The 24084-nt window shown below is 46.9% G+C and overlaps 1 protein-coding gene across 3 annotated transcripts in view; it reads right to left on the bottom strand.

The window, feature by feature from the left end:
• The window catches only part of LOC137655797 (N6-adenosine-methyltransferase non-catalytic subunit-like), a 91601-nt gene that overhangs the window by 31264 nt on the left and 36253 nt on the right, over nucleotides 1-24084 (bottom strand). For all 3 annotated transcript variants that reach the window (XM_068389949.1, XM_068389950.1, XM_068389951.1), the window contains exon 4: nucleotides 5999-6142. In XM_068389949.1, the coding sequence (XP_068246050.1) occupies nucleotides 5999-6142 (144 nt within the window). The remainder of the gene's footprint in view (nucleotides 1-5998; nucleotides 6143-24084) is intronic.

The following is a 24084-nucleotide window of genomic DNA, read 5'->3' as shown; positions in this document are numbered from 1 at the left end:
AGTCAGACGAAGAGCGTGGAGGCCTTGGTGTACCTTCTTTACGCGTGGCTGACGTAGAAGGTCCACCCTTAGGGGAAGTGTTCTGGGAACGTCTACTAGCCATCGAAGTACCTCGGTGAGCCATTCTCTCGCGGGCCAGAGGGAATCAACTAGCGTCAACCTTGTCCCTTCGTGAGAGGCGAACTTCTGCAGTACCTTGTTGACAATCTTGAACGGAGGGAATGCATATAGATCTAGATGTGACCAATCTAGTAGAAAGGCATCTATATGAACTGCTGCTGGGTCCGGGATTGGTGAGCAAAATATTGGGAGCCTCTTGGTCATCGAGGTTGTGAAGAGATCTATGGTTGGCTGGCCCCAGGTGGCCCAAAGTCTCTTGCATACATCCTTGTGGAGGGTCCATTCTGTAGGAATTATTTGTCCCTTCCGACTGAGACAATCTGCCATGACATTCAAGTTGCCTTGGATGAACCTCGTTACTAGTGAAAAGTCTAGACCTTTTGACCAGGTGATGAGGTCCCTTGCGATCTCGTACCATGTCAGAGAGTAGGTCCCTCCTTGCTTGGAGATGTACGCCAAAGCCGTGGTGTTGTCCGAGTTCACCTCCACCACTTTGCCTTGAAGGAGAGACCTGAAGCTTTTCCAGGTCAGACGTACTGCCAGTAGCTCCTTGCAGTTGAAATGCATTGTCCTTTGACTCGAGTTCCATAATCCCGAGCATTCCCTACCGTCTAATGTCGCACCCCAGCCTACGTCCGATGCGTCCGAGAAGAGAACGTGGTTGGGAGTCTGAACAGTCAGGGGAAGACCCTCTCTAAGGTTGATATAGTCCTTTCACCAAGTCAGACCAGACTTTATCTTTCCGGAAACCGGGATCGAGACCGCTTCTAGCGTCTTGTCCTTTTTCCAGTGAAAAGCTAGATGGTATAGAAGAGGACGGAGATGTAGTCTTCCTAGTGACACAAATTGATCCACGGATGACAGTGTCCCTACCAGACTCATCCACAGCCTGACTGGGCAGCGTTCCTTCTTCAGCATCTTCTGGATGGATAGCAGGGCTGGGGGTTGATCGTCTTGTTCAGCAACGTCCTCATCAGAGGGTTCCTCATCCGAAACTGATGAGGAAACGGCAACGGAGTGGGCAACGTCTGACTCGCTGAATCCGGTCGCACTGGTGGATGGGTGACGGAGCCGGACGCAATATCATGGTACTGCTGAACAGTTTGTGAACTGTCAACAACCATGGGTGCGCGAGGAAGTACAGCGTCAACCCGAAACTGTCTAGACTGTCTGGGTTGTGCAGTCAACACCCTACCGGGTTGCTGAGGTTGACGCACTGCGTCACAACAAGTCACCTCTGCTGGTTGTTGAACGTCTTCCTAGTGACACACTGAACGTCAACAACCACCTCCGAGCGTCGCTTAACGTCAACGTGCGACTGGCAACCCACACTGGGTCGCATCGGTGGAGGAACCACCTCAACTGGCAGACGCGAGTAGGATACCTCAGAGTCAACAGGGCGCACAACCAACCGGTAGGAAGGTTGTTGGCCAGAAGGTTCTTCTCCGTATTTAAGTCCTCTATCAAGGACACAAGCTTGGACTGCATGTCTTGCAGCAAAGCCCATTTAGGGTTTACGGGAGCAGGTGTGGCAACAGACGGGGTTAGCGACTGAGGCGGAACCATTTACCATCCCTGGAAGCCTTGTTATGTGTGACATAATAGTACAGCAAAACTTCAAAGGCTCGACAAAAGTTGAGAAGTTGACCTGTAAACAACTTGGAGTGTCTCCTGGTTAGGCGCCAGGGCGAGTCTACCAGAATTGAGAAGTCTACCTGGGCAGAGGCATGAACTCCCAAGCCGAGAACTTCTCTCGTGTCCTATCAGACTCTCGCTCTATAAGCCAATTTAAAAGAAGGGAAATCAAAGGCTGTATCCCTAAAACTCCTCCTGGTGCAAAAACCAGTCGCCTAGCCAACGTAACGCTCTCTAGGAGAGCTAGAGAGCACTAGCTTAACAACAACGGCTTCGAAGTAGCTAGGCCTAGTGTAAGTTCTGACGTTAGGCGAACGAGGAGCAGCAGTTACAAGATCCGAACGAAGATCCTTAAAAAATCATCATGATTTAATTAAAGTCCATAGGAGGCTAAGCAGCTTAAGGCTCCTCTCCAAATGACAGAGTCCTCAAAGGAATATCAGTAGGAGGGAGAACAGCATTTTCTCATCTACAGGAACCTTGTCCGAGAAAAGCTAGGTTATCTCAGTGAGGGTCTCACTGGTGCATTAGCAGCAGACCAGAAGGCAACGTTATGTAACTGCTTGACAGTCTGTGAACTGTCAAAAACTGAACTGTCAACCACAACAGATGCGTGAGGACATACAGCACTGGTGCATTAGTAGCAGACCAGAAGGCAACGTCATGTAACTGCTTGACAGTCTGTGAGCTGGCAACAACCATAGCTGTGTGGGGAAGCCTCTACTCCTGACTGACTAGTCTGCTGCGGGCGAGTAGCGGTAACCACAGTGGGTTGCGGAGGTTGAAGCACAGCGTCAAAACAAAGCAACTTAACTCCACCCTCCTGTTGTTGTGGTAACTCGCGAACGTCAACGGAGGGTAGCGTGCGTCTGTGAACGTCAACGTGCGGCTGGCAGGGTACACTGCGCATGGGTGGTGGAACTCTCACAGGCGGAGTGCGGGAGCAGGTAGCGTCAGCGTCTACTGTACGCACAACCGTGGTTGGTTGTAGGCTAACGGGTGCAGCGTCAACCTTCTCCGCACGATACTCCTGCATAAAAGATGCTAACTGTGTCTGCATAGACTGTAGCAAAGACCACTTAGGGTCTACAGCAGCAGGTGCGGCAACAGACGGTGTTACTGCCTGTTGCGGTACCGCTTTGCCTCTCTTAGGAGGTGTGCAGTCATCGGAAGACTGCAGTGAGTCCGAACTGACCCAGTGGCTACACCTGGGCCGTTGGACTTGCGCGGAAGGGACCGACTTGCGCTTAATAAGCTGCGAGACCTTGGTCCAAGGTTTCTTACGAGAAACCTCTTCCGCAGACGAGAAGTAAATGGGCTCTCTCGTCTTTGTGTGGGTGGGGCGATCTTGGGTAGATACGCCCGAAACCACGGAGGGAAAACGTCTGTTCGTTGATCAAGGCCTGACGAACCCATAAGTCGTTCGACATTACTTCTCCCCTGGGCTTGGGAGCTTGCAAGAGGTCCCGGACTAGGTGAACGACAGGCACGAACAGACGAACCCTCGGACGCAACACTGTAACACTTTGCGCATATCACTTTATCACTTCGATTTTCTGTTTTGCACTTATTTCACTGAAATCGAAACTTTTACTGATTTCTACCTGAAACACGCAATCCTACCCTTCATTAAAAGGTAGTAATTGCGAAATCAGTCGTATAATGCAACAGAAAACATATATAAAGATAAAGAATTCAGTGGCTGGGAAAGAGACTAAACACTAGTTCAAATAAACTACGTTTACAATCTCTCACCGCACATTGCCTGGGGACAAGAATAAAACCCTAGAAACGTTTTACCTTCTTCCCCGTACAGCGACTAGGGAGGAGAGTAACACGAGAACAACGTTACCCGCTTGAACGGAACCTTTTTTTTCTCCTCTCTCTCCCTCCGTCTCTATCTCTCTCTCTCTCTTTCTCTCTTGATTTCGCACCTGAGAGAAGAGCCCAATTATATATCGTCAAAACATGTTATTTGGCAAAAGGAAAAAACTGAAAGGTTTTCCAATTAAAAAGTTCCTTTAAAATAGAATTTAAAACATTTAAGCTAAGAAAGAATGAACAAAACGTCAGAATCGATTTACTCTTACTGCAACGTGAAACCGTGATACACTCTCTCTCTATCGTAACGATAGAGCGCATGTTGAACGTCCTGAACGTCAACAACTGCGTAGTCTAAAAAACTAAACGTTAGTTCATCTTTAAAAACAGTACGAGACTATCAAAGAAATTCTTTCATAAAACATTAAATTTAAAAAGTTTTAAATTCTTAAAAGGCTAAATACGATATAACGGGCTCAACGTTGATTAACTTCGGTTCCAAGTTGGGACCGCCTACTATCAGGAAAGGTCGCATATAAACAAAACATAAAAATTTATTTTTATATGTTTATAATAAATGGAAAGTTAATCGAAGAGGCCTAATAAAGGCGGAGAGATATAAAATATATAGATCTATAACGTGTTAAGCAAAATTACTAAAAACCTAAACACACTTCCGTCTAAGGGAAGGGTCGGCCATTTAAAAGTGAAAGAGAGTCCATACTCTCTTTGTCACCATAATTAAATCTATCCAAAACGAGTTCAAGTTTTGAGATGAAGATAAAACCCCTGCATAGCGAAAGCTCAAAACTGGAATAGTGTACTTCACCAAATAGTTGTGAAAACAAATCCAGTTAGTAACAGCGTATTTAGTAGGTCTTGCCAGTGGCACGACAGAGAGAAAATTGGTTCTGTGTTGACATGGAGTACTTGAGTACCTGCTCGACAGATGGCGCAGTTGATGTACACCCCCACCTGTATAGCGATCGCTGGCGTATTTTGTCCTTAGGTTTTTCTGTCGGGCAGCAGAGCTGACAGCTATATGATTACCGGCTAAGTTTAATATTGAAAATTCTAAGATATACAAATACTGCAGATATAAATAACTGGCATTTCCATACAGGAAATGCTATTTCTGTAATCAAGTATTTACATTAATTGGTGCTGTAAAAAATCTACCAATAATTATTGTACTTAATATTACTAGCTAAGTTACAACCCTAGTTGGAAAAGCAAGGGCTCCAGCAGGGAAAAATAGCCCAGTGAGGAGAGGAAAAAAGGAAAATAAAATATTTTAAGAAGACTAACAACATTAAACTAAATAACTCTTTCATAGACTATAAAAACTAACAAATCCAGAGATAGAGAAATAAGATAGAATAGAGTACTCGAGTGTACCCTCAAGCAAGAGAATTCTGTTATCATATATTTACATTGATTGTTGCAGCAAAAAATCTACTGATAATTACTGTACTTATTATTACTAGCTAAGTTACAAACCTAGTTGGAAAAGCAAGATGCTATAAGCCCAAGGGCTCCAGCAGAAAAATTAGTCCAGTGAGGAAAGGAAATTGAAAGAAATAAACTACAGGAGAAATAATAAACATCTAAAATATTTCAAGAACAGTAACATTAAAATACACCTTTCCTATACAATCTATAAAAACTTCAAAAATCCAGAGGAAGAGAAATAAGAAAGAATAGTTTACTCAAGTGTACCTTCAAGCATGAGAACTCTGGATGAAGTGAAATTAAATGTCTACAATATGTGTAAATCTTAAATGAAAAGTTCACACACAGTACCGACATGTAGTATCAAAAGAAGTGGCAATCAGGAGCCCTTAAATTTGTATGTAGCTTATTACAGAGGGTGCTCAACTTACAAACCTAATTGGTTCGAAGAACGAATTCTGTTAAATTTTTGCCAAGGGGAGGCCTAACCTGACTCACAAGTCTACAATTTCCAGCTACAAAATTCAAGTATATAATATTATTTTATTACTGCTTACTGTATGAAAGTTTATATTGTTTTAATACTGCTTACTTTATGAAAGTTTATATTGTTTTATTACTCCTTACTGCATGAAAGTATATATTATTATTTTATTACTGCTTATTGTATGAAAGTATATAATGTTTTATTACTCCTTACTGTATGAAAGAGTATATAATATTGTTTTATTACAATGTTTCTTTATTCTATTACAGTGTGTAAACATTTGATACAATATTTCAGTTGGATTTGTGTTTATATCTATGAATTTTAAAGTTGGAGGCCTTCTGTACATTTTGTTTCATACACTGAGAAGGTCGTACCTTACTTGGCAATCAATTCGTCATTGGTTCAGTGACTGAAATCTAACAAAGGCTTTTGAAAACTAGTGTCTTCTTCGCCTGAATGCTGTCAAAATCCTAAACTCACCTTCAGCTTGATAAGTTCACGAAGTTTTGGATACTCCTCAAATCTGTCCGCAAGACCGACGTCTCTTATAAAATTCTGAGGTCGCTGACCAGTGTCTACAAAGTGCTGGCAGTAATCATTATGAGGATTTGCTGACTGAGTTCCCTGCAAGATTTATCATGAATAATGAACAAACCTTTAAAAAAATCAATCACATAATCTACATACAATCTTAATATAGTGATAAAAATGACAAATTCGGAGATAATTTGTATTTTTCCCTAACTAATACAAATCTGGAGTTATTTATGTGAATTATCTGGAAATCCGCATAGATAATGGAAGGTTTGTTAGTAGGGGAACAATTTATTATTTCTATACTCATCAGAAGTTCATGCTGCTTTTTTTTTGGAGGCCTGGTTTTAAATTGACACTTTTCTGTAAAATAAAATCATTCTTTTTTCAATTTTCCAGTTTATTTTGCTTCAAAGAATACATGCCTTTAACAAAGGAAACGAGCCATCTACCGTAAGTGGTAGTTATGCCAGGTTGTCTCCACGAGAAACATGTAGCTTTCAGTTTCCATAAAATTATTTATTGAATAGTCTATTTCTGAAGATATGCCAATAATAAATAAGGTAAAAATAGTTTTATTACCTTTATATAAATATACAGTTAATTATTATAAAAATCTCAGAATCATATACATTTTACGGTGACCTTTACAACACAACACTAATCTGGTTATCTGGATTCCATCCGTTATATGCGAAGTCTGTAATTACAGTGTCCATTATTGCGAGGTTCTACTGTATTGTCATTTACTACAAAGTTAAATTTTGCGGAATGTAACACGTAGCAATACGTAAGCAAATAGAATACTGCAATCACTTATTCTAATTATGTAAATTAAGAATTTGCATTTGCAAACAAGTTGCATAATAATCCGAGCGCAGACGATTAGTTTCAGGCAAATAAAACACCAACAAACAATCAATAAATAAAGTGAATTATGTATGACTGTATTTTCACCATGATCATTATCATGACGTCCTGCATCTAAAAAATACAATTTTTGGGCTCAAGCCATGGCGTCCTGATGGAAGGTTCCTTTTTGGTAGCTTCCTTGGGTAATCACTACTAGAATTTTCCCAGAGAATTAAACCACAGGTTATCACAGAATTCTAACTTCTGGAGCGAGTATCCTAAGGGTTTCCCCTTAAGACATCGTGTATCAACAGGGGACATGCATGTATAGACGTGCCACATAGCTATCTGCACCCCATACAGTTAACGCTTCAATATGGAGGACAGGGAGTGGCTGGGAGCTGAGCCGCAGCCAATCTAGATGTGGCGATATCGGTACTCGCGATGTAAACAGACGGACGCCATTGCTTTCGATGACGTCACGTCCATCCTCATTCCTTTGCTAGTAGCTCGCTCGATTGGACGTGTTTTTTCCCTTTGTGCGACTTTATCTGCTTGCATCCTCGCCATGTCTCAACCTTCAGCTTCACCTTCTTCTGGAAAGTTGAGTACAAAGGTTTAAGTATTGTTTAAATAAGCTCTGACCTTAAAGTAAATCTTACTTTTCGAGATATTTGCATTTTTGTGGCAGAGCTTTGCCAGACCGGTCAGCGCCATTTTATGACGCTGCTGTTGCTTGCATGCCTTATTTAGTTAGCCGCAACAGCCTTACCGGTATATAAATCACTAATCAGCGCTATTAGTTATTTAGTCTTCATAGCTAGGAACTTTATATCGTGTTTTTGACGCATTAGTTAGGGTCTTCGCTGACCCCATACCAGTAGGCTTTGCTTAGCCCCTAGGCCAGTGAGCCTATACCAGTGTTAATGCATGATATTTCAGTGATCCTAGTGTTAGTTATGAAGATTTTGGCATTATTTTACAATACCATTGACAGTGATGCAAGTGTTTTTCGCCTTCAGGGACCATATAGGGGGTAGGTTATCTTGAGTGCCTTGCTAACCTAACCTTATGATAGGACCCCTATATGCTCTCTTCATCCCTAGCCCTAGGGCTTCCCTCTGGTAATCTTGTACCCTATTACATGTGATAGGACAAGACTTCTCAGAGTACTGTATCGCCTCCCCACCTAAGGGAATGACCCCTCCCTTAGTGTTGCGGACCTTAAAGGTAGGATCACCTCCTTTAAGCGGAATCGGTCCTTGACCTTTTCCTTGCGATACGTCTTCTCCCTTCCTTGATTAGGGTCTAACAACCCTAATCCAGGTTAGGTTGGGAGGGCTGGTTTATGTACCTTGCTGAATATACGCGTGCCCGTTTTTCAGTTGGTCCACCTACTATAGGTTAGGGTGAGCATCTCCCTTCCTAGGTGGCCGCTCTGGTGCATAACCCATCCTTTCTTATAAGAAGACCCTTTCCCCCCCCCAACCTATCTCTTGCCTAGCCTAACCTACCAGTAGGTTAGGCTTCATATGTCCCCTGTCCTACTCTCCACCCTAGGCTGGAGTGCTGGACCCCGTGGTGCTCCCAGTGTTGTCCGCTCTGATACATAGACCCTCCATAGTGCTATGGAGTCAGTTATCATTTGGTCGACATGAAGAGTCTCCACCCCTTCTTTGGGTACACCCTGTCCTCTCTTGGACTGCCTTAGCCCCCGGCCATTGCGGCCCCTGCTTAGGATGATAGATTCACCTCTATCATGGTGGTACCTTTTCCAGAGGTGTCTTGACTAGGCTAGTACAGCCTTGCCATCCCACCTCCATCTTTGGTGCTTGTCCCTTGCCGCCTCTACCCCGGCATTACCGCCGCTACAGGTGACTTCCTTATCCTTGCCGCCTTCCCCCGAGTGCCGGGGGATCGCCGCCGGCCGCTGGCTTACCGCCGTGGCCTCTCCATTCCCTCATAGCCTCGGCACACTGCCGACCCCTCCCGGAGTGCCGGCACTAGCAGCCGGCCCCCGGCCCCCGGCCCCGGCTATGCTCCTTTATCCTTACCCGTCACCCTCCGACTGCCTCCGGCTGCCGGAACCGCCGCTCCTTGCCGGCGGCCGCCGCTACCGGCTGCCGCCACCCTGGCTTCTTTGACCATAGAATGATCATTCTTGAATGCCAGAAACTCTGCTCGAGCGGCTTCCGGCGTGCCGGGGGTATGCCGGACCCGTCCGGAGGCGGCAAGATGCCTTGCACCCCTTCTCTCAGCTATCTTTACTAGCGATAGCTCCTAAAAACCGCACCTAGACGGCTTGTTAACGCAGACAAACTGGTACGGAATCGTACATTTTGTTCAGTTTTCACTCTGTCTTCTTGCGTGTTTCATCTTTCCAGCACGCTACGTGTAATTGGCACGTCTGGTTGCCGGAACCTTACTAGGATCTCATGATCCCCAGACTTTCTTGATAAGATTTCAAGCCTAGTCTATAATATGGTTATTCTAGATGGAATTCCCATTATCAAGACACCTTCCATGGAGGCCTTCGGCCACCTGGGACTGTCCGATGCTACGGCAACCAGCCGGGCGGGTTACACGAGGCATGCGTCTGTCTCCTTTCACCCACCCTTCTGTGCATCACAATTAATTTAAGTTAATATTAACTTGTTAATAATTAACTTTATATATGAGCCATATTATGACTCTACAATACTCATCGTCTCTTTCCTTTACAGGAGGAGTACGTCATGTGTGACCACGACTTCTGCCAGACTCAGTGGTCCCAGTCGAACAGATCCCCGTAGTCCAGATTACAGTGGAACCTGATGTTGTCATGGCTCAGTCCATGAATGATTATCACCTGGATTCAGAACATGATGAACGCATGTCAGAGATCTCGGAGGACACCGAGAAAACCCTTATGGCCCAGGGTGAAGGGGAGGATGATGAAGAAGAGGACCGGGTAGTGTATACCGAGTCCGATAAGGAGGATGCCCCTCCCTCCATCCCCCCTCTTACCCCTACACCGACGAAAGTATCTCTCCCGTCTACGTCCTCCACCACGACTCCTCTACCTACGGCACAGGATATGATTCGGCTCATTGAATCCGTGATGGAGCAGAAGCTCCAAGAAACTCACCAGATCATTCGGTCGTTGGGAGGTTCCAAGGAATCTCGAAAAATCTCCATCAAGGACCTCCCCGCATGCTCGAGCGACAATCCGTGGCGATTCGCCGAGCATATGGTCATCGCTGACGACAAGATCTTCGTCAGCGATAAGATCGGTTCCATATCCCTGGAAGAAGTGGGGTTCTTCCCCCGCTTTGAGGCGTACCCGGACTGTTACGTCCGTCTACGTTCAGAACCATCCTCAAAGGAAGAGACCGAACCGGAGGAGAAAATAGTGTTCGATCTCTCGAAGGCCCAGGCTATGCTTGCCAAAGCGCTTAAGAGCAGAGGCTTTACCTGCTCTGGACTTCCGGCTTTGAGCAAGAAGTACCCCACCTACGTTGCGCCCGATGAAGTGATGATACCCTTCACGGAAAAGGCCTTCGCTGCCTGCTTTAAGGCTGTAGAAGAAGGGAAATCCTGCCCTGCATTGGAGGAATGCAGGCCTTTCTCCGCAGTCACCCCGCCCGACACTAAACACTGGAAGGATGTGCAATACACCTTCGTGGTGGGCAAACTAGATCCTGACGTTGCTGGACGTCAGTTTAATGAGGACCTCCCCAAGCTAAACGATCACCTCCTTCGTAGGGAACAGGAAACGAAGGAGAGGCTGGCAGCATCTCTCACTTTCCAGGTCCAGATGGACGTAATGGCTGGCGACACCGGAGTCCCTGACCATTACATGGTCCTCGCCAAATCTCATATGGCAACCTTAGTCAAGGATCTGTACCACTTCATGCGAGCTCGTAGAGCCAGCAGAGAACTCGTGTCCTCCAGTGCCACTGTCAGACACGAACCCCGGAAACTGATTTCCTCCAACATCTGGGGCAAGTACCTCTTCCCGTCTGATCTAGTGAAAGAGATCACAGACAAGGCCGCATCTGAGAACAGGAACCTTCTCAACAAATGGGGCATGTCTAGGAAGAGAAAGCCCTCTCAGGATGACGGTCCTCAGCCTAAGAGGAAACAGTCGAAGCATAGACCCCAGCAACGTCAGCACAGACGTCAGTTTCCGGCACCCGCTACTCCCCAAGTGGCCGCTCAGCCGCCACAGACCTTTCAGTTGGTCCCACAGCCGGTCTTGTCCTCATCACCGGCCTTCAACCCCGCCTTCGAGCAGCACTCCACTACCTTTCGTCCCAAAGGTAGAAGCTCAGGCAGGGGTTCCGGCAGAGATTCCTCTCGCCGGCCCTCCAGAGGCAGAGGAGGACAGGGAGCTAGCGGCCGAGGCAGCAAGTCCTCGGGACCCCAGAAGCAATGAAGTGCTTCCGGTGGGAGGAAGACTCCGCCACTTCCAGGATCGTTGGACCTTCGACTCCTGGGCACACAGCATCATCAAGAAAGGTCTGGGCTGGAGGTGGACGCAACCACCCCCAACCTTCCAGCAATTCTTCCAACGTTCAACCCCCCTCCTGGAAGAATATGTGCTAGACCTCTTGAACAAGAAGGTGATAAGAAGGGTGAAGTCCACAAGGTTCCAAGGGAGACTGTTTTGTGTCCCCAAGAAAAACTCAGACAGACTCAGAGTCATTCTGGACTTATCCCCCCTCAACGTATTCATATCGAACGACAAGTTCAAGATGCTGACTCTTCAACAGATCAGAACCCTCCTGCCTCGAGGGTCTTTCACGGTCTTGATAGACCTGGCGGACGCATACTGGCACATACCAATGCACCATCACGCTTCCTCCTACCTAGGATTCCGACTCCAACGGAAAAGCTATGCCTTCCGGGTCATGCCCTTCGGACTCAACGTGGCCCCTCGGATATTCACAAAGCTAGCGGACGCAGTAGTACAACAGCTCCGCATCCGAAACGTCCAGGTGATGGCCTACCTCGACGACTGGCTAGTGTGGGCGCCCTCGCCCGAGGATTGTATAGAATCCTGCAGAAAAGTTACCCAGTTTCTCGAACACCTGGGATTCCAGATAAACGCGAAAAAGTCTCGCCTATCTCCAGCTCAGAAGTTCCAATGGTTAGGCATCCACTGGAATCTTCAGTCACACCGCCTTTCCATTCCAGCAAAGAAAAGGAAGGAAATAGCAGGGTCCGTCAAGCGACTGTTAAAATCCAAACGGATCTCGAGACGCCAGCAGGAACAAGTTCTAGGCTCTCTACAGTTCGCCTCGATCACAAACCCAGTGCTTCGTGCACAGCCAAAGGATGCAGCGGGAGTCTGGAGACGTTCCGCATCCATCGCTCGAAGAGACCTCAAGAGACGGCTCCCAAGCAGACTTCGACTTCTTCTAAAGCCGTGGTCAGAAGCGAGGGCCCTAAGAAGGTCCCTTCCTCTCCAACACCCACCTCCATCTCTCAACATCCATACGGACGCTTCATTGGAGGGTTGGGGAGGTCACTCCCACCAACAACAGGCTCAAGGCACTTGGTCTCCCCTATTCAAGACGTTTCACATCAACATCTTGGAGGCCATGGCGGTTCTTCTGACGCTGAAGAAACTCTCCCCGCCCCCGTCGATACACATTCGCCTGACCCTGGACAGCTCTGTGGTAGTGCGTTGTCTCAATCGCCAGGGCTCAAGATCGCCCAAGATAAATCAGGTGCTCCTGACAATCTTCCGTCTGGCAGAAAGGAAGAAATGGCACCTGTCTGCAGTTCACCTACAAGGATTCCGCAATGTGACAGCGGATGCTCTATCTCGGACAAACCCGATAGAGTCGGAATGGTCTCTAGACGCAAGATCATTCTCCTTCATCTCTCACAGAGTCCCAGAACTCCAGATCGACCTCTTCGCAACGAGCGACAACCATCAACTTCCTCGATATGTAGCCCCGTACGAGGACCCCAAAGCGGAAGCGGTGGACGCCATGACCTTGGATTGGAACAGATGGGCCAAGATTTACCTGTTCCCTCCCACCAATCTTCTGCTGAAAGTCCTCTCCAAATTGAGAACCTTCAAAGGGACAGCAGCTCTAGTGGCTCCCAAGTGGCCCCGCAGCAACTGGTACCCCTTGATCCTGGAGATGCAGCCAATGCTGATCCCCCTCCCTGACCCAGTTCTCTCCCAGCAAATACAGAAGTCGACTGTCTTCGCTTCATCATCGAAAATCAAGGACCTTCATCTCATCATTTTCTCACCCTAGCCGCTAAGAAAAGGTTTGGGATTTCGAAGAAGAGTCTAGACTTCCTCGAGGAATACAAGACCGAATCCACGAGAAGGCAATACGAATCGTCTTGGAGGAAATAGGTCTCCTTCGTCAAGGCAAAGAACCCCTCGAAAATCACCATAGATTTTTGCATGTCCTTCATTCACCTTCATGGACAAGGCTTGGCAGCCAACACGATTTCTACTTGCAAATCGGCCTTGACCAGACCTTTGTCATACGCCTTCCAAATAGATCTGTCTAGTGACATCTTCAACAAACTACCGAAGGCCTGTGCCCGTTTACGACCGGCACCCCCTCCGAGACCAATCACTTGGTCTCTAGACAAAGTTCTCCACTTCGCCTCCAACTTGGACAATGATTCATGCCCTCTTAAGGACCTGACTCAGAAAGTTATATTTCTCTTCGCTCTAGCTTCGGGAGCCCGAGTCAGCGAAATAGTGGCACTATCTAGAGAAGAGGGACATATCGTTTTCAATGATTCAGGAGACCTCTCCCTCTTCCCTGATCCGACGTTTCTCGCAAAGAACGAATTACCTACCAAACGATGGGGCCCGTGGAGGATATGCCCCTTGAAGGAAGATGCCTCTCTATGTCCAGTAGAGAGCCTTAAGGTCTATCTTCATAGAACTTCAAACTTTGGTGGAGGCCAACTCTTCAAAGGAGAAACATCGGGCAGCAACCTGTCACTAAAACAATTGAGAGCAAAAATCACCTACTTCATTCGCAGAGCGGATCCAGACAGTACACCCGCTGGTCATGATCCTAGGAAAGTCGCTTCGTCTCTGAATTTCTTTCAGAGTATGGATTTCGAAAGCCTCAAGAACTATACAGGCTGGAAATCCTCGCGTGTTTTCTTTAAACATTATGCGAAACAAGTGCACGAAGTGAAACATTTTGTGGTAGCCGCAGGTAGTGTTATGAAACCTGCTCTGAACTCTGCTTAGAACAGTGAGTTATTAGGGACTCTAACTCGTCGGGTGCCTATGTTGACCCTCAAGTGATACGTAGTGAAGCAGAAACCACCTTGTGTTTTCTTTAACTGTTCTTACCTCAGGTGAAATGTCATAGTAGATTACCACATGAGTGCTACATGCCACGTGCATGACGTGTGTTACATAAAGACTAACGTTCCGTAGAACGAGTGCCTACTAATACTTGATTCTTCCCTTTCAGATTCAAGAGCACGCCTTTATGACTATGTACATTTTTATCAATGTAAATGTTTTTTACTATTTATTGCATGACATGTATTGATTTACCTGCAATTATATAATAAAATGTCTATTTTATTACTTGTGCGTCGCCCTTGCTCCTTTCTTACTATGAAATATACTAATTGTCATAGTTTTATTACCCTTTATTCCTGGTTAAGGAAAATGCCAGGATTTACTCCGGGCATTTATTTATATAGAGCAAGTAAGTTTCCTTAGCGAATACTTACTCAATTATGAAGATGAGTCAACTCCATACACGAAGTGTTCAACCACCACTTCTTCAATTTTGTTTCGACGCGAATACCAAATCGCTCTGACTTATCTTATGGATCTCATTGTTCCTTCAGCCTATATGAATAGCCTTCCCATGACCACTTTGATCTTAGCATAGCCCGTGGGGACTTCCATGCCAGGGGGGCAGGAAGGCAACTGCCTCACGGTAGCTCTAGTATAGACCACTATGCTTTCGGCTCAATGTTTTAGCACTCACTTATAAAGGGAAAAAGTCTACCACGATACACTAATTCTCTGGTACTCTTCCATTAGGACGCCATGGCTTGAGCCCAAAAAACGGATTTTGAGCGAAGCGAAAAATCTATTTTTGGGTGAGATAGCCATGGCGTCCTGATGGACCCACCCTGTCTGTTATCAGGTCCCGCCCTGCGCCGCTGTATCATGGTGATGAGCGAGCTCCAGACTTTCAGAATGAGGATGGACGTGACGTCATCGAAAGCAATGGCGTCCGTCTGTTTACATCGCGAGTACCGATATCGCCACATCTAGATTGGCTGCGGCTCAGCTCCCAGCCACTCCCTGTCCGCCATATTGAAGCGTTAACTGTATGGGGTGCAGATAGCTATGTGGCACGTCTATACATGCGTGTCCCCTGTTGATACACGATGTCTTAAGGGGAAACCCTTAGGATACTCGCTCCAGAAGTTAGAATTCTGTGATAACCTGTGGTTTAATTCTCTGGGAAAATTCTAGTAGTGATTACCCAAGGAAGCTACCAAAAAGGAACCTTCCATCAGGACGCCATGGCTATCTCACCCAAAAATAGATTTTTCGCTTCGCTCAAAATCCGTTTTTTTCTAAGGAGTCTGTTGAATAAAACACATTATTTCTATAATATGTTATTTTCCTTAGTAAAATAAATTTTTGAATATACTTACCCGGTGATCATGTAGCTGCAGCTCTGCTGCCCGACAGAAAAAACATACGGGCGGGATACGCCAGCGATCGCTATACAGGTGGGGGTGTACATCAACAGCGCCATCTGTCGAGTAGGTACTCCAGTACTTCTTGTCAACAAAGAACCAATTTTCTCCTCGGTCCACTGGGTCTCTATGGGGAGGAAGGGAGGGTCCTTTAATTCATGATCACCGGGTAAGTATATTCAAAAATTTATTTTACTAAGGAAAATAACATTTTCCAATATTAATCTTACCCGGTGATCATGTAGCTGATTCACACCCAGGGGGGTGGGTGGAGACCAGCATACATGTTAACATTAGAAGCTAAGTATCCCGTATTTCATTTTAGCAGTTATTCAAAATAATAGACATAAAATTAATAAGTACCTGGTAAGGAAGTCGACTTGAACCACTACTCTGCCTTTTTAAGTACGTCTTCCTTACTGAGCCTCGCGATCCTCTTAGGATGCTGAGCGACTCCTAGGTGCTGAAGTATGAAGGGCTGCAACCCATACTAAAGGACCTCATCACAACCTCTAATCTAGGCGCTTCTCAAGAAAGAATTTGACCACCCGCCAAATCAACCAGGATGCGAAAGGCTTCTTAGCCTTCCGTACAACCCAAAATGTTATTTTTATTAGTAAAATAAATTTTTGAATATACTTACCCGATAATCATGTAGCTGTCAACTCCGTTGCCCGACAGAATTCTACGGGAGGGATACGCCAGCTATCACTATACTAGAAGGGGGTGTACTCACCAGCGCCACCTGTGGCCAGGTACTACAGTACTTCTTGTTGACACCTCCTCAATTTTTCCTCGGTCCACTGGTTCTCTATGGGGAGGAAGGGAGGGTCAATTAAATCATGATTATCGGGTAAGTATATTCAAAAATTTATTTTACTAATAAAAATAACATTTTTCAATATTAAACTTACCCGATAATCATGTAGCTGATTCACACACAGGGGGGTGGGTGAAAACCAGTGTACATGACTAAAGGATAGCTAAGTATCCCGTATTTCATATAATCAGTTATCTCAAAATAACAATGAAATAATAAGTACCTGGTAAGGAAGTCGACTTGAACCGTTACTCTGCCTTTATTAAGTTCGTCTTCCTTACTGAGCGCAGCGTTCCTCTTAGGAGGCTGAATCAACTCTAAGGTGCTAAAGTATATAGGGCTGCAACCCCTACTAAAGGACCTCTACACAACCTCTAACCCAGGCGCTTCTCAAGAATGAATTGACCACCCGCCAAATCAAAAGGATGCGGAAGGCTTCTTAGCCTACCGTAACAACCATAAAAACAACAATAAAAGCATTCAAGAGAAAGGTTAAAAAAGGTTATGGGATTAAGGGAATGTAGTGGCTGAGCCCTCACCTACTACTGCACTCGCTGCTACGAATGGTCCCAGGGTGTAGCAGTTCTCGTAAAGAGACTGGACATCTTTAAGATAAAATGATGCAAACACTGACTTGCTCCTCCAATAAGTTGCATCCATTATGCTCTGCAGAGAACGGTTTTTATTAAAGGCCATCGAAGTAGCTACGGCTCTCACTTCGTGGGTCCTTACCTTCAGCAAAGCAAGGTCTTCCTCCTTCAAGTGAGAATGGGCTTCTCTAATCAGAAGCCTTATATAATACGAAACCCCGTTTTTGGACATGGGCCTCGAAGGTTTCTTGATTGCACACCATAAGGCTTCTGACTGTCCTCGAATAGGTTTTGACCTATTAAGATAATATTTCAGAGCTCTGACAGGGCAAAGAACTCTTTCTAGCTCGTTACCTACCATGTTGGAAAGGCTAGGAATTTCAAACGATCTAGGCCAAGGACGTGAAGGAAGTTCATTCTTAGCTAAGAATCCGAGCTGTAAAGAACATGTCGCAGATTCGGATGTGAACCCAATGTTCTTGCTGAAGGCATGAACCTCACTGACTCTTTTAGCTGTTGCAAGGCAGACGAGAAAAAGAGTCTTGAGGGTAAGGTCCTTGAAGGAAGCTGACGGGAGAGGTTCGAACCTAGGCGACATAAGGAACCTTAAGACTACGTCTAGATTCCAGCCTGGAGAGGGTAAACGACGCTCTTTAGAAGTCTCAAAAGACTTAAGGATGTCTTGAAGGTCCTTGTTGGAAGAAAGGTCCAAACCTCTGTGGCGGAGAACTGAAGCCAACATACTCCTGTACCCTTTAATCGTAGGAGCTGAAAGGGATCTCTCATTCCTTAGATGTAACAGGAAGTCAGCTATTTGGGTCACAGAGGTATTGGTAGAGGAAACTGCATTGGCTCTACACCAGCTCCGGAAGACTTCCCACTTGGATTGGTAGACTCTACGAGTGGATACCCTCCTTGCTCTGGCAATCGCACTGGCTGCCTCCTTCGAAAAGCCTCTAGCTCTAGCGAATCTTTCGACAGTCTGAAGGCAGTCAGCCGAAGAACATGGAGGTTTGGGTGCAACTTGTCTACGTGAGGTTGACGTAGAAGGTCCACTCTTAGAGGGAGAGTCCTGGGGACGTCGACCAGCCATTGTAGTACCTCTGTGAACCATTCTCTTGCAGGCCAAAGGGGAGCAACCAGCGTCAGCCGTGTCCCTTCGTGCGAGATGAACTTCTGAAGGACTTTGTTTATGATCTTGAACGGTGGGAACGCGTAAAGGTAGAGATGAGACCAATTCAGCAGAAAAGCATCCACATGAACTGCTGCTGGGTCTGGAACTGGGGAACAGTACAAAGGAAGCCTGTTGGTCATGGAGGTGGCAAAAAGATCTATTGTCGGCTGACCCCACAAGGTCCAAAGTCTGTTGCACACGCTCTTGTGGAGGGTCCATTCCGTGGGAATGACCTGATCCTTTCTGCTTAGGCGATCTGCTGAGACGTTCATGTTGCCCTGAATGAACCTCGTAACTAGGGTGAGGTTTAGACTTCTTGACCAAATGAGGAGGTCCCTTGCTATCTCGTACAGGCTCCTCGAATGGGTCCCTCCCTGCTTGGAGATGTAAGCCAAGGCTGTGGTGTTGTCGGAGTTCACCTCCACCACCTTGCCTAGCAGGAGGGACTTGAAGTTCAATAGGGCCAAATGAACTGCCAGTAGCTCCTTGCAGTTGATGTGGAGCATTTCCTGTTCCTCGTTCCACGTTCCCGAGCACTCCTGTCCGTTCAAGGTCGCGCCCCAGCCCGAGTCTGATGCATCCGAAAAGAGATGAAGATTGGGGGTCTGAATCGCCAACGATAGGCCCTCCCTGAGAAGGAGATTGGTCTTCCACCACAAGAGAGTGGTCTTCATCTCTTTGGTGACCGGGATAGAGACTGCTTCGAGCGTCAAACCCTTGTCCCAATGAGCTGCAAGATGGAATTGGAGAGGGCGGAGGTGGAGTCTCCCCAGCTCGACGAACAGGGCTAACGAAGAAAGGGTCCCTGTGAGGCTCATCCACTGTCTCACCGAGCAACTGCTCCTCTTCAGCATGCTCAGGATGCAATCTAAGGCTTGGCTTATCCTTGGGGCCGATGGAAAAGCCCGAAAATCCTGACTCCGAATCTCCATTCCCAGGTAAACAATGGATTGGGAGGGAATGAGCTGGGACTTTTCTAAATTGACTAACAGACGCAGTTCCTTGATCAAGTCCAAAGTCCAGTTGAGACTCTCCAGACAGCGACGACTCGTGGAGGCTCTCAACAGCCAGTCGTCTAAATAAAGGGAGGCTCTGATGTCCGATAAGTGGAGGAATTTTGCAATATTCCTCATCAGATGCGTAAACACCATAGGAGCTGTGCTTAGGCCAAAACACAGGGCTTGGAATTGGTACACAACCTTTCCAAAAACGAATCTCAGGAAAGGTTGGGAGTCTGGATGAATAGGAACGTGAAAGTAAGCATCTTTCAGATCCAACGAGACCATCCAGTCCTCCTGCCTGACCACTGCTAGGACCGACTTCGTCGTCTCCATAGTGAACGTCTACTTGGTGACATAAGCATTGAGCGCGCTGACGTCCAGCACCGGTCTCCAACCTCCTGTCTTCTTGGCCACCAGAAAGAGACGGTTGTAGAAGCCCGGGGATTGATGGTCCCGGACTATAACCACTGCCTTCTTCTGTAACAGGAGCGACACCTCCTGGTGCAACGCTAGCCTCTTGCTCTTTTCCTTGTAGTTGGGAGAGAGGTTGATGGGAGAAGTGGTCAGAGGGGGTTTGCGGCAGAATGGTATCCTGTAACCCTCCCTCAGCCACCTGACAGACTGGGCGTCTGCACCTCTCTTTTCCCAGGCTTGCCAGAAGATCTTGAGTCTGGCTCCTACTGCTGTCTGGAGAGGAGGAGAGTCAGTGTTTGCCTTTTGAAGTCTTGGAACCTTTCCTAGACTTGCTCCTGGAAGAGTCTGGACGGGAGCTTCCTCGGCAGGGGGCTCTACCACGAAAGGGCGGAATAAACCTCGTAGCAGGAGTATCAGCCACTGGGGTGCGATAAGTCCTGGGGACTGAGGGAGCAACCTTAGTCTTACGAGCTGAAGAGGCCACAAGATCATGAGTGTCCTTTTGAATCAGGGCTGCAGACAAGTCCTTGACAAGCTCTTCGGGAAACAAGAACTTAGAGAGCGGAGCGAAAAGGAGTTGAGACCTTTGACAAGGTGTGATGCTGGAAGAAAGGAAGGTACAAAGTTGCTCCCTTTTCTTAAGAACTCCTGACACAAACATTGAAGCAAGCTCGCCAGATCCATCCCTAATAGCTTTATCCATGCAGGACATTAAGAGCATGGCCGAGTCCTTGTCCGCAGGGGAGGTCTTCTTGCTAAGGGCCCCCAGGCACCAGTCTAGAAAATTGAACATCTCAAAGGCACGAAATACACCCTTTAGGAAGTGATCTAAATCGGAGAAGGTCCAGCAAACCTTAGAGCGCCTCATTGCTGTTCTACGAGGAGAGTCTACCAAACTAGAGAAGTCAGCCTGGGCAGAGGCAGGTACTCCCAAGCCTGGTTCCTCTCCTGTGGCATACCATACGCCCGCTTTAGAAGTGAGCTTAGTCGGTGGAAACATAAAGGAAGTCTTTCCTAGTTGCTGCTTAGACTGCAACCACTCCCCTAAAATTCTTAAAGCTCTCTTAGAGGACCTTGCAAAGACGAGCTTAGTATATGTTGATTTGACCGGCTGCATGCCCAGCGAAAACTCAGATGGCGGAGAGCGGGGGGTAGCAGAGACAAAATGGTCTGGGTATACCTCTCTGAAAAGAGCCAGGACCTTACGAAAGTCAATAGGAGGAGAAGACTTGGATTCTTCCACGTCTGATGAGGGATCCAGGTGCGCAGCTTTTTCATCAGAAACCTCATCACCAGAGTGTAGCGAAGTGAGAGGTAAGGTATGCTGAACAGCAGAATCTGCACGAGCGGGAGCAAAAACGCTTGTGGTTTCATCCTCAAGTCTCTGTTGCTGAGGTAAAACCTGAGGTTCAGGCTGCAAAGGCTGGTCAAAAGGAGTAGCAGAAGGTAGGCGCATGGGTTGAGGAGGCTGACTCCTGGCATGAGTGTCTTGACTCAAGAGTTGCGCTTGCTGTAAGGGTAGCGGATGCGCAGTAGCAGGTTCCTGAGGAACGAGTTGAGGTTCCTGAGGTGTGAGCTGCGAGAGTTGAGGTAGTGGCTGCGCAGAACGCAGTTCTTGTCTCGCGAGTTGAGGTTCCTGAGGCGCAAGGCTAAGGTGTTGAGGCTCTCGCCTTGAGGAGGGTTGAGGTCGCTGCAGCGAGAGCTGAGGAGTCTGCCTCATAGATGGAAGAGGTTGTCGTACCTCAAGAGAGTGTTGCCTCACTGGTGGAACCGCAAGTGGAAGCGGAGGAAGTAAGGCATAAGCTTCCTGTTCCCATTGCTGAGGTTGCCTTAAGGAAGGCGGAGGTTGCTGCACACCGCTGGAAACTGGCAACTCAGTACGTGGTAAGGTATCCTGAGGAGCCTCAACATCGTACGTCTGGCAGACTGGACTGCGGTTAGGCGGAGCGATCGCAGGAGGAGGTGTAACCTTCTCAGCCTGACACTCACGCATTAAGACCGCAAGTTGTGACTGCATGGACTGCAGTAGAGTCAACTTGGGGTCGGCAGACACTAAGGTCTGCTGAGGCAAAGCCTTAACAGAAGATGAGGTCTGTTGCGGCAGCACCTTACCCCTCTTAGGAGGTGTGCAGTCACCTGATGACTGCGGCGAGTCAGAGCTGATCCAATGACTGCAGCCAGGTTGTAGAGCTCTTGAGGTCTGGACTTTGCGTTTGAGAGGTCTTGAGACCTGAGTCCAACGTTTTCTCCCTGACAATTCTTCAGCAGACGAGTAAAAGACGGGCTCAATCGTCTGCGGGTGGGAGTGACGGTCTCTGGAAGACACGCCCGCAACCACCGAGGATACTTCTGTGCGCCGATCAAGGCCTGCCGAACCCTTTTGCCCTTCGACATTGCTTCTCCCCTGGGCTTGGGAGCTTGCAAGAGGTCCCGGACTGGGAGGACGACTGGCACGCACAGATGTACCCTCACGCACCACACTGACACTGACACTAGCACTTGGCACTGCACTGACACTAGCACTTGTCACAGCACTGGCACTATTACCTCCCACTGCACTCTTGACCTTAAGTTCCTTGACTTCGGCCATAAGAGACTTATGATCACTAACCACCGATTCCACTTTGTCACCTAAAGCCTGAATGGCACGCAAAACAACAGACATATCAGGTTGAGGGCAAATAGTAGGTTCGGGGGTAGCCACTACAGGGGGAGGAAAAGGTAGGGGATCATGAGGTGAGGAAAAAAGTGAAGAGCGAGAAGAACTCCTCCTAACTCTCTCTCTCTCTAACTTGGTTGAATATTTAAGAAATCGGACAAATTCAAGTTCCGAAAGTCCGGCGCATTCCTCACATCGATCTTCCAACTGACAGGGTCTTTCCCTACAGTCAGAACAAGCGGTGTGAGGATCTACCGAGGTCTTCGGAATACGCCTATTACAAGACCTACATCGTCTATGGGGTGGGGCTTGTGAAATGTCAGACATCTTGAATCAAAGAGTTAGCCAAGGGGGATTCCAAATCAAGCAAAAAGATCGTTAACCATTAATCAGAACTAAATAAAAGCTATCTAAGCTAATATAGAAGTTTTCCAGTATAGCGACAGCCGAAATCTGAGAGAAATACTTCACCAAAAGCCGTGAAAATACTCCAAGATCATAAGCGTATCCCAGAACGTCTTGCCGGAAGCACGACAGAGGAAAAAATTGAGGAGGTGTCAACAAGAAGTACTGTAGTACCTGGCCACAGGTGGCGCTGGTGAGTACACCCCCTTCTAGTATAGTGATAGCTGGCGTATCCCTCCCGTAGAATTCTGTCGGGCAACGGAGTTGACAGCTACATGATTATCGGGTAAGTTTAATATTGAAAAAACAACAATAAAAAGCATTTCAAGAGAAAGATTAAAAAAGGTTATGGGATTATGGGAATGTAGTGGTTGAGCCCTCACCCACTACTGCACTCGCTGCTACGAATGGTCCCAGGGTGTAGCAGTTCTCGTAAAGAGACTGGACATCTTTATGGTAAAATGATGCGAACACTGACTTGCTTCTCCAATAGGTTGCATCCATTACACTCTGCAGAGATCGGTTCTGTTTGAAGGCCACTGAAGTAGCGACAGCTCTAACTTCATGTGTCCTTACCTTCAGCAAAGCATGGTCTTCCTCGTTCAGATGAGAATGGGCTTCTCTAATCAAAAGTCTGATGTAATAAGAAACTGCGTTCTTCGACATCGGTAAAGAAGGTTTCTTAATAGAACACCATAAAGCTTCTGATTGTCCTCGTAATGGCTTCGTACATCTTAAATAGTACTTAAGAGCTCTTACTGGGCATAGTACTCTCTCTTGTTCGTTTCCAACCAAACTGGACAGACTTGGAATCTCGAACGATTTGGGCCAAGGACGAGAAGGGAGCTCGTTTTTAGCTAAAAAACCAAGCTGTAAGGAACATGTAGCCGTTTCAGATGTAAAACCTATGTTCCTGCTGAAGGCGTGTATCTCACTGACTCTTTTAGCTGTTGCTAAGCAAACGAGGAAAAGAGTTTTCAAAGTGAGATCTTTAAAAGAGGCTGATTGAAGCGGTTCGAACCTTGCTGACATCAGGAACCTTAAAACCACGTCTAAGTTCCAACCTGGTGTGGCTAACCGACGCTCCTTTGAGGTCTCAAAAGACTTAAGGAGGTCCTGTAGATCTTTGTTGTTGGAAAGATCTAAGCCTCTGTGGCGGAAGACTGCTGCCAACATGCTTCTGTAACCTTTGATCGTAGGAGCTGATAGGGATCTTACCCTCCTTAGGTGTAAAAGGAAGTCAGCTATCTGCGTTACAGAGGTACTGGTTGAGGATACTGAATTCGCCTTGCACCAGCTTTGGAAGACTTCCCATTTTGACTGGTAGACCTTGAGAGTGGATGTCCTCCTTGCTCTGGCAATCGCTCTGGCTGCCTCCTTCGAAAAGCCTCTAGCTCTTGAGAGT

The sequence above is a fragment of the Palaemon carinicauda genome, chromosome 16 (genome assembly GCF_036898095.1).
Source record: "Palaemon carinicauda isolate YSFRI2023 chromosome 16, ASM3689809v2, whole genome shotgun sequence".
NCBI lineage: Eukaryota > Metazoa > Arthropoda > Malacostraca > Decapoda > Palaemonidae > Palaemon > Palaemon carinicauda.
The sequence above is the reverse complement of the archived record's forward strand: the minus strand, read 5'-3'. Positions and strand labels throughout refer to the sequence as shown.